Source organism: Gymnoscopelus braueri, assembly GCF_963280865.1.
Source record: "Gymnoscopelus braueri genome assembly, chromosome: 4".
Taxonomy (NCBI): domain Eukaryota; kingdom Metazoa; phylum Chordata; class Actinopteri; order Myctophiformes; family Myctophidae; genus Gymnoscopelus; species Gymnoscopelus braueri.
Window position 1 is genome coordinate 16,257,665 of NC_137605.1, and position 13,731 is coordinate 16,271,395.

Sequence of the window (13,731 nt, forward strand, 5' to 3'; positions counted from 1 at the left end):
CATGTCCAATAAGGACTCTTTCCCTGGCACAGGGAGAGGCCCTGTGGTCATTCTCAATCAGTGTTTTTAAATCGACCAAGACAATATCAATAGAACTATTGATAATCGCTCACTATCTCTAATAGTGACCATATTCAACAGGCATCGTAGGGCCTCAAATGAAGCCATTTTCCTACATGTCTGCTTAACCCCCCCCCTCCCCCTCCCCCCTCCCATTTCTACACCACCGAATTACAGTAAGTACAACTTGGCCAATTTTAACAAGATTTAATCCAAATGTATTTCGTTTTGTCAAGTCAAAGGCTTCCAGGCTTGTGTTGGGGTAGGAGCGTGGTACAGAGAAATCATCTTGATGAAAACGGAAAGGGTTGGGGGGATATGAAAAAAAGAAAAAAGGAAAAACTTAAAACATGAGAAACATGCATGGGTTAGGCTTTCCTAATGCCTAATGTATGCTCCGTTGTACGACGGTGTTGCATGCCGAAAAATAGCCCATCTACAAGCTCTCAACGGCGTTGCGAGCTTGTGGATGGGCTATTTTCGTCTTGCACCACCACCGTACGCCAAAGTATAAATCAGGCTTAATGCCACATACTGAGTGTGCACAAAGACAGGCACAAACGCAAGATCTCCAATGATACCCTTAGACCCTCCCCCACTTGGGCACGCCAACAGGGGTTCTGACCACGGCTGGTGCGGTGGTGTGAGGGAGGGCATGGGGCTTCACACGAGATGCAGCCTATACGGACACCAGTCTCCGTTATAGGAGAGGGGCTTCTACTACACATCACAATCTCTAGCCACAGTATGGAGTTCAGTCTCGGAATGTCAACAGCAGCACGTTCTCCCTCTCTGTCTTTCCGCCATCAGTCCCCTTTTTTGTCCGTCACTGGAGGTCTCTGTCTTCGAGGTACCTATACTCAAAGGTGAAGCCCTCTTTCTTCCTCTGGCCCCATTTCTCATAGTCAAAGTAAATGTAAGTGCCCTGGAATGGAGGGAGAGAAATGAGAGGAGCAGTCAGATCATTTCATTAAAAGGTGCAATAGACAACTTTCAGTCACTACATGTCGCACTTACAACACCTCCGTTGCAAAAGGTTTGTCGTTTCCCTGATTTGTGCCTCCAAGAACAGCACGTGGAAAATGGCGGCTGTCCGCTAACAAAGATAATTTTTTGGTGAAGTTGTAAATAGCATACATTAGAAACATTTACATGATAAATGACTAAACCCACAATTACTAAATTAATGGATTACTAAAATACTCAACAATACTGTGCAGGTATCCATTGTATTGTACAGTATGTATCTATGTACATAGCCATATGTGTATGCACACAATGTGAGCATTTGTTTGTGTGCAGTCTTAATATACAAAGTATCATGTGTGCGTGGAATGTGTTGTGTGTGTAGTTGCTGCCTCTTGTGTGTGTGTGGGCAGACAGGCAACAGGCCTAAAGTTTCAATCGCTACATTTTTGTATTGTGTTTTTTTGTATTTACAACTCAGCATGGCAGCAATTCATAGATCATCGCTCTGTATTTTTTGTCACTTTGAAACAGATTGTTTGCATCAATGCTTTATCATATTCTATCTGTGTAAATGACAGATATAAAAAGATTTAACAGCAATAGGTCTTTTACCTGTTCAAACTCATCAGTGATAGTCTTCGGTTCCTCGTGTCTCTGGAACCACATCATGTACTTGGTGTGGAACCTCCATGATTGTTTCTTCAGAGCCTTAGCAGACAGATACTGAGCCTTGGTGCCCTGGGAGAGGGAAGCCACAATAACAGGATTAATATATTTAACATTTAATAGTATACAAAGCATATAGGGTTAACCCTATATACTTTGGTAAGCGGGGTCCCCCAGGGTAATCCATAGCCCACTCCTTTTCACCTCTAAACCAAATCTCTTAATTTGAAAATAGCCCATCTGCAAGCTAACAACGTGTCATAGCACAACACTTTGCGAGCTTGTAGATCCCACACTATTATGACGTGCACAAAATAGGGTTCACATGGTTAAGGCAAAATAAAACATGAAGACACAGGACAAGAGTTAAGAGTGTACTGTGCCACACTGAACGATGCGTAAAATGACTTAAGGCCATTATGATGACTTAAGATTTGGTTCAGCTGTCACTGTACGCAATAAAACCCGAGACCAGTGCGGTTTCTGGTCTGTGTTTTATTATGGTCAACTGCGTCCAGGTTGGTTCAGATTCTAACATCTGGGGACCCAAGTCTATTTACTATTAAGTGTAATACCCGAGTGGATCTGAGAAGACTGCTGCTCAGCATTGACCAGGAGAAAAAAAGAATGAAGTGCTGAGTGGTTAGCATTGATTAGGAGAAAAAAAGAATGAAGTGCTGTGTGATCAGCATTGATCAGGAGGAAAAAGAATGAAGTGCTGTGTGATTAGGCTGACCAAGATCAGATTACTGTAGTGCAAAATAAGGGGGGAAATCGTTGAGCTGCAAACACATGCCAGGCCACCAGCTGAGTTCAAGGGAGTTGTGGGAGAGTGGATCAAAACTATACCTCCATGGGCTCAAAGGTACACGATCATGAATTTCTTCTTCACTGAGGTAAAAACATGCCATTTAATGTCATTATCTCTTATTGTAGGCAGCTATGTGAGCTTGTAGATCTAACATTTAGCCAATTTTTTAATTTAGGAGAACATTTCTTAAGATTTCATCTATAATGACATGCCCAAATAGGGATGCCAGGTTGAAAGTAGTTATGCTATAACTTATGAGGCCGTGATGATATATTGTAATTATATTACACGTTGTGAGCTTGTTAGATCTGCTATTGTCTCTATTCATTGTAAGTATAATATATACATAACCACTTAAACCCCATATATGTTGTTGACCGGTGTCCCTCACAGGTCTATACCTGGTCCCCTATTTGTTTCCCCTCACACAAAATCTCTTTGCCGAACAAGCTGTGATTGCGATGGGTGGTGAGCTTGTTGATCAGCAATTCTATGGTTCATGTGGTTACATATACATGCTTGTGCAGTTGTTCCATACCTCCAGGTAGTAGAAGATGAAGAAGAGTGTTTCTGTTGACAGTCTCTGGTAGAACTCTATAGAGTCTGAATGGTGAGGGGGCATCTGATGATGGAAGGGCAAGGTGGGACAGGGGTTCCTCATCAGGTACTGCCTGGAAAACCATCAAATGGAAAAAACAATAACAATCAAATACGTTTCCACATGAACATGTGTTTAGCTCCACTGCAGTACAATATTAAAAAACAAACAAATCAAATACAAACAATACAAGACACAAGAATGTAATGAAGCTTCATCTACATATTTATAAAACGTTTACGGACAGTCACAAATAGATGGCAATACAAAATGAAGACTGAAATGACAATCATGTTTATTTTTTTTAAATACCATGTTTGCAAACACTATTTTCATTGTCTCCGCCAGGCCGGACGGCCGAAGGCTTACAAGATCTTCCGCCATTTTGCGCACAATGCATTGTGAGCTTGTAGACCGGCTATTTTCGGGGCATGACAGCATTGTACGCTGAAGCATAAAATCAAAGAACATTCATGAAACATAACCAGCTATGACCAGCGATGATTTTACCTGATCCTCTCGGAGTCCGAGGGGTGAGGCATGTGTGTCCACGCTGACTCCTGCATGGCCTGCTGGTAAAGCTGGTCTTTAGAGAGAGGCGTGGGGCCCAGCGGACACACCCCCAGCGAGGGGGGGATGCTGACTTCTGACAAGGACGGCTGGGGGGCAGCAGGAGTCCCGGGGGCTACAGACGAACTAGAGAAGATGTCTACAGGAAGAAGAAAAAGTGCAGGTTTGTCAGGATGTGCCATTTTCACCTGACATTGTTTGTGACCGTCACCCTTTCGACCCCGGTTTTTCTATGATTCTGTATCATATTTCACCTTCTCCAGATGTTGACCCTGCAGATTGGATATTTTTGCCATTTGTCTTACAATGAATTATATAGGGCTTAAAGGTCACAGGTCACAACTAAGATTCAGCATTTCTTATTGACAAAAATGACACTCCTACACCAGCTAAACAATATAATACTGGCCAATTCTCCCCCAAGAGTACTTGGGGGATACAACATCAAATCTGGGGTCATGTTTCTCAGTTTCACTACACATGCAATACTTGCTTAGCAGGGTAGATAGATGACCTCTGTCTGATAGGACTGTACAGAATGTACACCGTGTGTAATCAGTGCGTCTGCTACTAGGACTGCACACAATGTACATTTTGTAAACCGTGTGTTATCAGCGTAGTGGTGATGATGCTGACCTCTGTCTGGTAGGTGCAGGTTTGAGATCTCTCCATCCAGACGAGATCCTAGCGCTGCTCTCTCAGCCATCGCCTTGAGAGAACTGAGAGGCTCAGGGGCCTGGAGATTTGGAGCACGAAGCACAGAGAATAACAGGAAGGAAGGATAGGAAGAGTATGGTTAAGTTGTATTAGAACATGAGGATATGAGCATAAAGAATGAGACGTGTGTGTGTGCGTGTATGATTGTGGGAAAGGCAAACGGTAAGAACAATGCAACACAATCTACCCAACTATTAACAAAAGAAAAGTAATTTGAGTGCTGTGCTATCCCCTACATACTATTACTGTATGGATTTTGCTTAGCTCAATATGTTGAGCAAGGCACTAACAATACCACATGGTTATGGGATGCATTCCCATGGGACCTCTAGTGCAAAAAAATAAAATGTTATTACTTTTGAGGTTGGATGAAAGCTTCCACCAAACGATGTTTTATGCCAATGAAAACGTTTATATACTGTATGTAAAAATTTATATCACCTTTCTTGCATACAATTTAACTCACTTCACTCCTACAAGACGAAGCTTCACATTTTTTCGTAGGCTTAGAATTGGATATTTTATTTGACATAGTGCAGGTCGACCTGCTATCAAGGCCACCATGTTCACCTCCATGTTCAGACCAGATGACCAGAAAGGCTAACTTGCCTTAAAAGAGGGCTCAATGCGTCACAATGCAGCTATCTTTGATATTTGACGTATGACAAAGTACTTTATAGGGCTTAAGTGGTTAATGTGAAAAGTCTTAAGATAAACCAGTATTAAAGCCATAGCTTGACGCTGCTGACCTTTAGGCCCTCAGAGGGCTGTATATAGGAGTGGGGCCCATTGAGCAGGCTCCCTCCTCCGGGTGTGCTGTCAGAAAACGAGGGGGACGGAGAGCTCGGGGGCAGGGTGATGGAGCTGATCAGACTGGGGCCGTTGTCCATCCTGTCAACAGGGCGAGAAGTGGCAAGAGCGGAGAGAAAGGCAGTTACGTTTGTCATGTGGTCGCCACCTTGCAGCACAATGTGCCAGGTGGATTAAACAATGTCCTATTCAAACACACTACTGTCGATCTGAAGAAAAATAAGAGTTCAAGTTCAATAAAGATGAAACATCATCACTTTTAAGCCACAAGGTCGAGCTCTTGCAGTACCACACCATGTAATCCACATTTCATGCATAGAAAATATTTTCTTTAATACAATTTACTCCCAATTTAATCAGTGCTGCCCAAGTGTATAGTCCTCGTTAATGTCAACCCTTAGTTAAATGAATCTAAAAGTAATCAATAGAATAATCCCCAAAAAATAATAGATGTCTATGAATTGGGCAACTCACGGCTGACTGGCTGAGGAGGTGAGTGATGAGGGCTGGCTGCTCTGTGATTGGCTAGGTGTGCTTAGCGCTGACTCTGTAGAACTCTCTGCCACTACGGCACTGTAACCTGAAAGAAGGTGAAGGGAGAAGGTCAAAAACAAAGACACAAGTGACCACGTTATTAATAATCTCAAAGCATACTTAAATATACGCACATGGACAATGGGTGCTGGGCCAATAAGCACTCCAACAGTATGGTAAAAGCAACTTTATATAAATTTGGATGACATGATAACAATAAAACAGTAAGGTCACCAAATTCATTCAATCAGGAGAGAGAACCCCTTTATCAGCTTCACTTTTATAGTGTTCCAATTTAGTCTGTTCAGTTTTTTGTTTCATCACTTTCAAGTTAGTATCCTAACCTGAAGATGAGTTTTCGGTTTACTAAAGAGCTGGAGACTGAACAAACACTCTATAGCAATAATTACTATGGGAATATAGAGCTATTTAACACTTATTTTAACATAAGAATAATATCACTTACATCACCTTTAAATTCTCAAGTACTTGTGTACATACAATACTTTACTGGTTAATACAATGTAACAAGGCCAATGTAAAACAAATTGATAGCAGCATTTTCGTACTTTTCATACAAAACGACAAATAAGTTGACCTACTTGTGCTTCCATTTTGTTTCAGTCCACTTGGCGGTCTAGCTGGAGCAGCATTTAATCCTCCGACTACACCTCCATTCCCTCCCATCATGCCTACGACCCCTATGGGAGCTGCACTGATGGGGCTGGGGGGCACCTGAGGTGTTCCAGTGGCCACGTTTTGCCCAGGGACCAGACCCAGGATCCCTCCAGTCAAAGAGCTGTGGGCAGGGCTCGAACCCAGCAAACCCAGGCCCAGGCCCGTGCCAGCGCCGTTGGTGGTGACTCCACTGGAGCCAGAGGTGGGGATGGAGACGCTGCTCTCTACGGATATGCTCGACTGGCCGATGTGGCTCAGACCCAAGCCGCCCGATGACGCCGCCTGGGCGTAAGGGGCGGGGGTGGAGCCGGAAATCAGCCCCGCCATGGTGTTCAGGGAAGTGGGCATGCCACCCAGACCTAAACTGGTTAGCTGGTTGGCAGTGCTGGTCCCCGTCATGCCACCTTTGCTCAGACCCAGTCCGAGCCCGAGCCCAAGCCCAAGTCCCAGGCTGGAGGCTGGGGACGGCCCGGGCAAAGGCTGGGCTTGGGAGATGGGTGCCACCGAACTGGGCGTGCTGGGGGTGGGGAGAGATGGGGTGGTGGAGGCTGGTAAGAGGGGATGGCTGGGCGGGCTGGGGGTGTTTGAGGGAACAGAGGGTTTTGTTTGTGGTGGCTGTTGCTGCTGTTGCTGCTGTTGCTGGCTTAGTGGCTGGGCTTGTTGCTGCTGCTGCTGTTGTTGTGGTTGTGGAGGCTGATGCTGATGTTGCATCACCGCGCTGCTGAAGCTTCCTATAAGACTGTTGCTCGTGGGAACGATTGGGATGCCCCCAACGATGCTCGCCATGGACACCAGCGAGGACGACGATGAGGAGCCGGAGGTGGTGGAGGAAGATAAGGAAGAAAGCAAGGAGGGGGTGCCGTTTTTCACAGGTGACTACAAAATGACAGGACAGCAAAAAAACAAAAAAAAAGCCTTTCTTAGAGAATAGAACTCATGGCAACTGAAATACAGAATATAGCCTAAGAGGAACAGAGTTGCATTTCAATAAGCAATGGAGGCCCATGGAGAGGGTAGATGGTATAACTACATCAGCAGTACATCACCATCCAATCTGGTCCAACAGAGCAAAAGTGTGATTTTATTTCATTTCATTCATGAGTCATGACAAGGAGAGAACATAAACATTGGCTCACTGTGTCCAAAGTAGAGCCCGACCAATGCCAGATGTTTGGGTCTGATGTTGCTCCTGGTTTTGGTAGATAGTCCTAGACCATCGATATGTTGTTTAAAAAATTAGTTTTAAATGGATTAGACAATTTTCATTTGATTACAGTTTCGATTTAGAGAACATTTAACTTAACTGAGCTAACAAACAAATGAAAATAAACACATGATATAGATGAATAGATTAAAAACAATTACATTAATAATATATCAAATGACCACCTATAATGACATGCCCAAAATAGGGAAACCAGGTTGAAAGTAGCTAAACATCGGCTGCATAATTGCCGATACCAATGTCATCCAAAAAGTCCAATAATGACCGACATATCAGCCAAAACCGATATATATCGGTTGGGCTCTACTCCAAATAACCAAAGATGAAGAGCTAATGTGTTCATCTACTGACAGTAAAGATCACAGCCTCTTACCTGACTAACTTCACTGTCTGTCCACCGGGCCCTTTTCTTATCCTCCTCCGAGTTCTCCTATAGGAGGATGACAATCCACTTTTCAAATGTGTCATCAATTTAGCGTGCGTGGACTCTATATAGCACAGTAACTGGACATGCGTATAGAGTTAAGTGAACACAAACTGTTTTTGTCGCATTCCTGAGCCAATAATTCTATATTAGAAGTTGCTGTGGTAGGAGACCTTTGGAAAACTATATAAAAGAATATAAACTCCAAAACAACTCTCACAGTGAGTGTGATCACTGAGAGGCCTACTGATGATCCAGGTTCAAAGAGAAAGTTTTAAATATATTATTGCTCTTGTTAAGATGGTCTTCTATTAACTTCAATTAATCAAATATTGGATTATTGGCTCCGGAAAGCGACAACAACTAGAATTTCCATGTATTCAAGGCTTCATGGGGTGAGTAATTGATAGTAAGTATTCCTTCAAAACCTGAATCCTCCTGACATTCAATTTCGAAGATGGCGCAAATATCTGACATAAAGCTTCTGAGCTCTGGAGACCAGAGAACACATTGATTAAGCGCCATGTCTGATATTTTTGCGTCTTCCTCACAGTAGAAAGACAGGATTCAGGTAAAAATCCTGTTAACCTGTTAACTGAAGATGCGTAACAAGGGCCAAAACTCACGCCAGTGCATGTGGCTGGGGATGGGGGGATAGGTGAGGAGGAGGTGGTGGAGGTGGGAGTGCTGCTGGAGTGGAGGAACATTTCGTCCTCGATGTTTCCCTGACCCGACGGAGACGTGGCTACTAACGCTGCGGAGAGGGGGAAGAGATGAGAAACACTAAAGTTACAGCGTTAAAGCTCTGACAGTGTTCAAGCCCACTATGGCTGCATAATGGCCACAAAGTAGGACTACATGAATATATATATGTATGAATATTGCAATTTGTTCTCATAACTAAACAACTGTTAAATGTTTAATATACTTAGTGACATTATTGAAACACTTTAATTAATTGAGCCTTTTTTAAAGACATTGTTTCCCATAGTCCTGATTAATCATCTTGAATGTATACCAAATTTATTACATTAGCCATGATCACGCAGCCTCTAACCATTCAGAGCATTACCCTAACACCTCCATAAAGCTTCACACAACAATCCATCACTATTCCAGTCTTGCTTTAAACTGCCACTTTGGTGGTTTTTATACTGAATCCTAATATTATTGTGAGAAGGACATGGACATAAAAAATGTCCCAATGCATTCTGTGTCTTCATAACACAAAGGGACGTTTTATGTCAGATTTTTTATGTCGCCCTGTACTCACAATAGTGTCAGAATTCAGGTAAAAATTGTCTGAATTGACTTTTGAGAATGCAATCATAATGTTATGGTCACATTGCTTGTTAAACTAACGGTTGAAAAAGCAACAGCATTCTTCTGGGCAAGAATCATATAGGTCAGGGTTGGAGGAAACTCAACCAATGATGTTGTTACCCTTGTGGAGATATTTGTACATTTTGTTGAAATTAATCTTTATATTTTACAGGAACCCCCATATACACCTGCCATCAACATACAAATGCAGACTGCAAATGGACAAGAGCTAAAACACAGGAAGATCCAGATGTAAATGCACCCGATCCTTACAAATGTATAATATTAAAACACATTTTTAATTGTGTGTCCAAGGGCCACTGAAAATAGTAAACAAATAGACAGTTCTACGTACGTATGTCTTCCAGGTCCAGGTCGTCATACAGGAACTCGTTCTCCTCGAAGTCGGGGTCCTGCGACGAGTCGATGTAATACTCCACGTCGTCCTTGATCTTCTGGACTGAATCCACCTGGACTGAGTCGTTGTCCAGCATTCGCAAGATGGTCTCCAACATGCGGATGTGGAACCGGTGCCTTTCGATCAACCTCTTGAGTTCTTCAATGCGATCCTGTTTCTAGGTTGCACAGCAAGGAGTCAAACAGCATTGTGCAGGACTGAATATTTGAGTCTTTTTTTGAGGGAGCATCACAGAGAGACAAAATATAGAATATTGCAATTGTGAATCAGGAGCAAGAGAAACAAATACTCACCTCCTTGTCTCCCTTCTTTTTTCGTGTCTGCACCGAGAGAGACTCCACCTCGCTTTCGAACTGGTCTACCTGCATATTTAGAGTGTCTATTGTATTCTAGATGGGAAAGAAAGAAAAGTTGTAAGAGTGAACGGAACATCTTTTTTTTTCTAACAAAAAATTACACTCAAGTGGTCTTGCCTCTATGTCTGGGCATTCTGCATCTAGAATGCGGGGAACAGAACCAGGGATTGGCGGTTGTTCTGTAGATTGTGTTACTTTTTTATGCATATTAAACTAAATATGACAAATTAATGCCTACCCAACTTGTGGGTTACACCGTTTCCACATTTGACCGATTGGATATTCAGGGCAGCAAATGATAGTTGTATGTTATTCAGAACATTGCATTCTTGGAGTGTTCAGCGTGAACTCTGGCCATTAAGACCAAGGAGACCATGCAGCAGAGCGTATGTGTTCACAATGGCAGCCAAATACTTAGGCTAATTAGGTCTGTCGGACAGCCAGCTAGCTGCCACTCAACATTTGTGAGAGTAATTCTTCCTCAGGTCACAACCTGCCACAGCCTTTTGAATGTTTAAGGAGGATAAAAAGGTTTATTAGCATATATCTGTGACTAATTTATCACTGTCATCTTCCCTTAGTTGTAATTGTCTTCAGAACCAGCACATTAAGTCCCCCATTTTTTTGTTGTTGATGCTTTCAAACAGAGTCCTTTCTTGTTCAAGTGTCAGATTAGATTTGGAATTCTACTCAAAAAGCCAAGACAGTCTGGATGCTGTGTGGTGCACCGTGGGGGGTGATCAGGACGACTCATGGCATCATGGAGAAAGCTGAAATGATTTATGATGATTGCAGCCTATTGTAAGGCTAATCATTCATTCCCAAGTTTTCCATTATCAGATTAACTCTTCTGTCCTTTCTGTACGGATGAGGGAATGACAAATAAAAGGATTACTGAATCCTATCGTTCTCTTGTGAGGTGGACATGTGAAAATCTGACATAACACTTCCCCAATGCAATGTGTCTTGAGAGCTCGCTCTCTAGGCACTTGAAATTGGGAGAATTTCTCACAATAGAATCACAGGACTCAGGTTTAAAGTTGGTTGACGTTGCCCTTTAAGTACAAAAAAAAAATGCAATAGGTGTAGCTGAATAGTGCACATCTTACTGTTAGCCACTGTCCCGTTTCCTCCTTTTCCCTCTGAGCTGGATCAACCTTCTGAGCGAGCCCCAAACCTTCTTTCGAGTACGCCTTTGTTTTTGTTTCTCGCTCCACCACTTTGAACCGCTCCATTTGCTGAGGCGAGACAAGTCACAAATGGTTACATTAGAGATGGGCAACAATCACCAACCTCCATTGTTAAGTTTCTTCACATGAGTGGATTAACATCAACAGAAACAACCAAAAATAAGAGCGAGAGAAAAGTACCGTCTCAATGAGTTTACGGTTCTCCACTAGCTGCCGTTTGTCTTTGATCTCGTTTGAGGCTACCCATGTCTTTATCTGATCTCTCAATCGCTACATAGGGAGGGGAGAGGGGATGAAAACGTTAGAACTCGCAAATAGCAAATGCAACCACAGACGTGGTAAGACTGGAAAAGAGATGACCCTCTGAAAGAAATTGAGTGTTGCACTGATTTCTTACTTGTAGTTTTTTAATCTCTTTTTTGAGGTCAGCCTCATATTTTTCCTTCTGGTTAGCATTCGCTGCATTGTGAAGCTGGAAAACATGTAAACAAATTGCAACGCTGTCAGTTTCCTAAAAAAAACATTTTTGAAATGGGGCATACATTAAAAGTTAAGTATGTTCTCACCTTTTGCCAAATGTCTTCAAACTGTTCTACTCCTTCAGCTACCTTTTTCAAACATCTGTCGATTTCACCTGCAGAAATTAAAGAGGATTGCAATTTATACATGCATTTCTATTACAAAGTTAATCACAAGTCACTAATAAGCCACTAATAAAACCACTAAGTATCCCGATTCTGACCAAAGAGAAGATGAGATGAGACTCTGGAACCTTTGGGTCCTATAGAGACAACAGATTATTATTCAACCAAATGGTCCAGTACCTGGGGGCTACACACTATGGCAAAGTAAAGATTAGATGCAACACTACACACAATGTGCCTGTTGGTACAGGACTATTTGGTGGTGGTATCATTTGGTCTCTCCCTTGTGAAAGACAACAGATTATGACCAAAACGTGCTGTAGCAGAGCCCCCCCACCACCCCCTCACACACACCACTCTATGTCAGTCTAACTCAAGCCTCTTACCTTGTAGTTTTCTCTTGTCAGCCATGGCTTTGACTACGACAATGTCCACATTCCGTCTGTCACACAGTTCGCTAGGGGAAAAGTACAGATGTAACTGAACAGTGCAACGGGACAGATAACCACAAACACCCTCAACTCCGGACCCTTTGAGCTGATCATCTGAGCTGTCTTTTTTCCCCTTTGTTATTAAAGTTTTTCAGTCGAGTCCCAGAGAGTCAAGTCCAAGTCAAGAGTCAGAGCAAATCACAACAAGTCCTGTTTATTTCAGGTGTATATCTCTGCAAATGAGCTAACGTTAACGTCAGTTACTGACGTTAACGTTAGCTCGCTTGCAGAGATATACACACACAGTTAACCGCTACCTCCATGGAAATGCAAATTGGAAGCCGAAAACACCGATGTAACCTTTGTGTAACGATGCATTCCAGACAACACGGTTTCATTTAATTCAGTTTCACATTAACGCGTTAGCCAGGAGCTCACTGTGACTGACATGCTCGTCGGCTAAACGTTAGCCACCTAGCGAGTAGCCAGCTAAACGTTAACTGCTGGGCTAACTGCTAACCAAGCTTAGCTCGACAGCTAGTTGGGTCAATAATAATCACATTTATAACTCGTGTTCAGTGGGTAGAGTTCATATTCGTGCATTAATATATCAGGGTGCATTACTGCCGTGTTATGGTGGTTGTTGCGTTGTGCAGTGGTTCATAATATAAATATCACTCGCTAGCCTACTAGCTAATGTGGCTAACGGGCTAGCCACTGCATAAAACACTACATAGCAGCTTAGCTAGCTAGTTAGCCACATTTAGGAGGAAAAAAAGGGAAACTGGGTCAACCCGACAGTCTAGAGTCACGCTTGTCTTCGACATTTACCTAGGGTCTGGGCTTTCGTTTGTCCTTGTCAATTATAGGCAACGCTAATTCCCCCAAAAGTCTTCTTTTACTTCCAAATTATGTTTTCTTTTCGACACTCTCGTTGTGCTCTAGCTAAAGATGGACGGTAGCTAAATCCCACCTCCAACTTTGGGTCCCGCCCCTAAATCCCGTCCGTGGCATGTGATTGGACGGATGGCCGGGAAACATCCGCTGGGACGGAGCGCGACGATTGGTTTTAGCGGACTGAGGGGTTATGATTGACAGCACCCCCCCCCTCAAACATTGGATCAGAATGTACACATTGGACATTATGTTGGAGCAGTTTTCACCAATTCTTCATCCAGCTGGTATCATCATCAGCAGTCCATTAATTTTGTTGTAAACATACCTAGAATCTGACTCCATTGATAGCATTACACCTGTGTTGCTGAGGAGGACAATATATTAACCACTTAAACCCCATAGCCTATGGG

The 13,731-nt window shown here is 42.9% G+C and overlaps 1 protein-coding gene across 3 annotated transcripts; it reads right to left on the reverse strand.

Moving 5' to 3' along the window:
* Positions 1-215: 215 nt before the first annotated feature.
* cnot3a (CCR4-NOT transcription complex, subunit 3a) lies at positions 216-13,397 on the reverse strand. 3 transcript variants are annotated; one of them, XM_080427008.1, is made up of 19 exons: positions 13,256-13,397; positions 12,380-12,450; positions 11,916-11,983; positions 11,747-11,821; positions 11,530-11,619; positions 11,269-11,397; positions 10,097-10,192; positions 9,741-9,954; positions 8,689-8,816; positions 8,012-8,068; positions 7,550-7,621; positions 6,338-7,289; positions 5,676-5,781; positions 5,141-5,282; positions 4,311-4,410; positions 3,615-3,813; positions 3,045-3,177; positions 1,642-1,767; positions 216-985 (listed from the first exon to the last, which is right to left on the reverse strand). In XM_080427008.1, the coding sequence occupies exons 2-19, from the start codon at positions 12,402-12,404 to the stop codon at positions 887-889; spliced, it is 2,811 nt and encodes a 936-aa protein (XP_080283134.1). In that variant the 5' UTR covers positions 12,405-12,450; positions 13,256-13,397; the 3' UTR covers positions 216-886. The 3 variants fall into 3 exon arrangements, with proteins under 3 accessions (XP_080283134.1, XP_080283132.1, XP_080283133.1); XM_080427006.1 differs by having other exon boundaries at positions 9,741-9,960; XM_080427007.1 differs by having other exon boundaries at positions 9,741-9,960; positions 12,380-12,435; positions 13,256-13,390.
* Between the last annotated feature and the right edge of the window lie 334 nt (positions 13,398-13,731).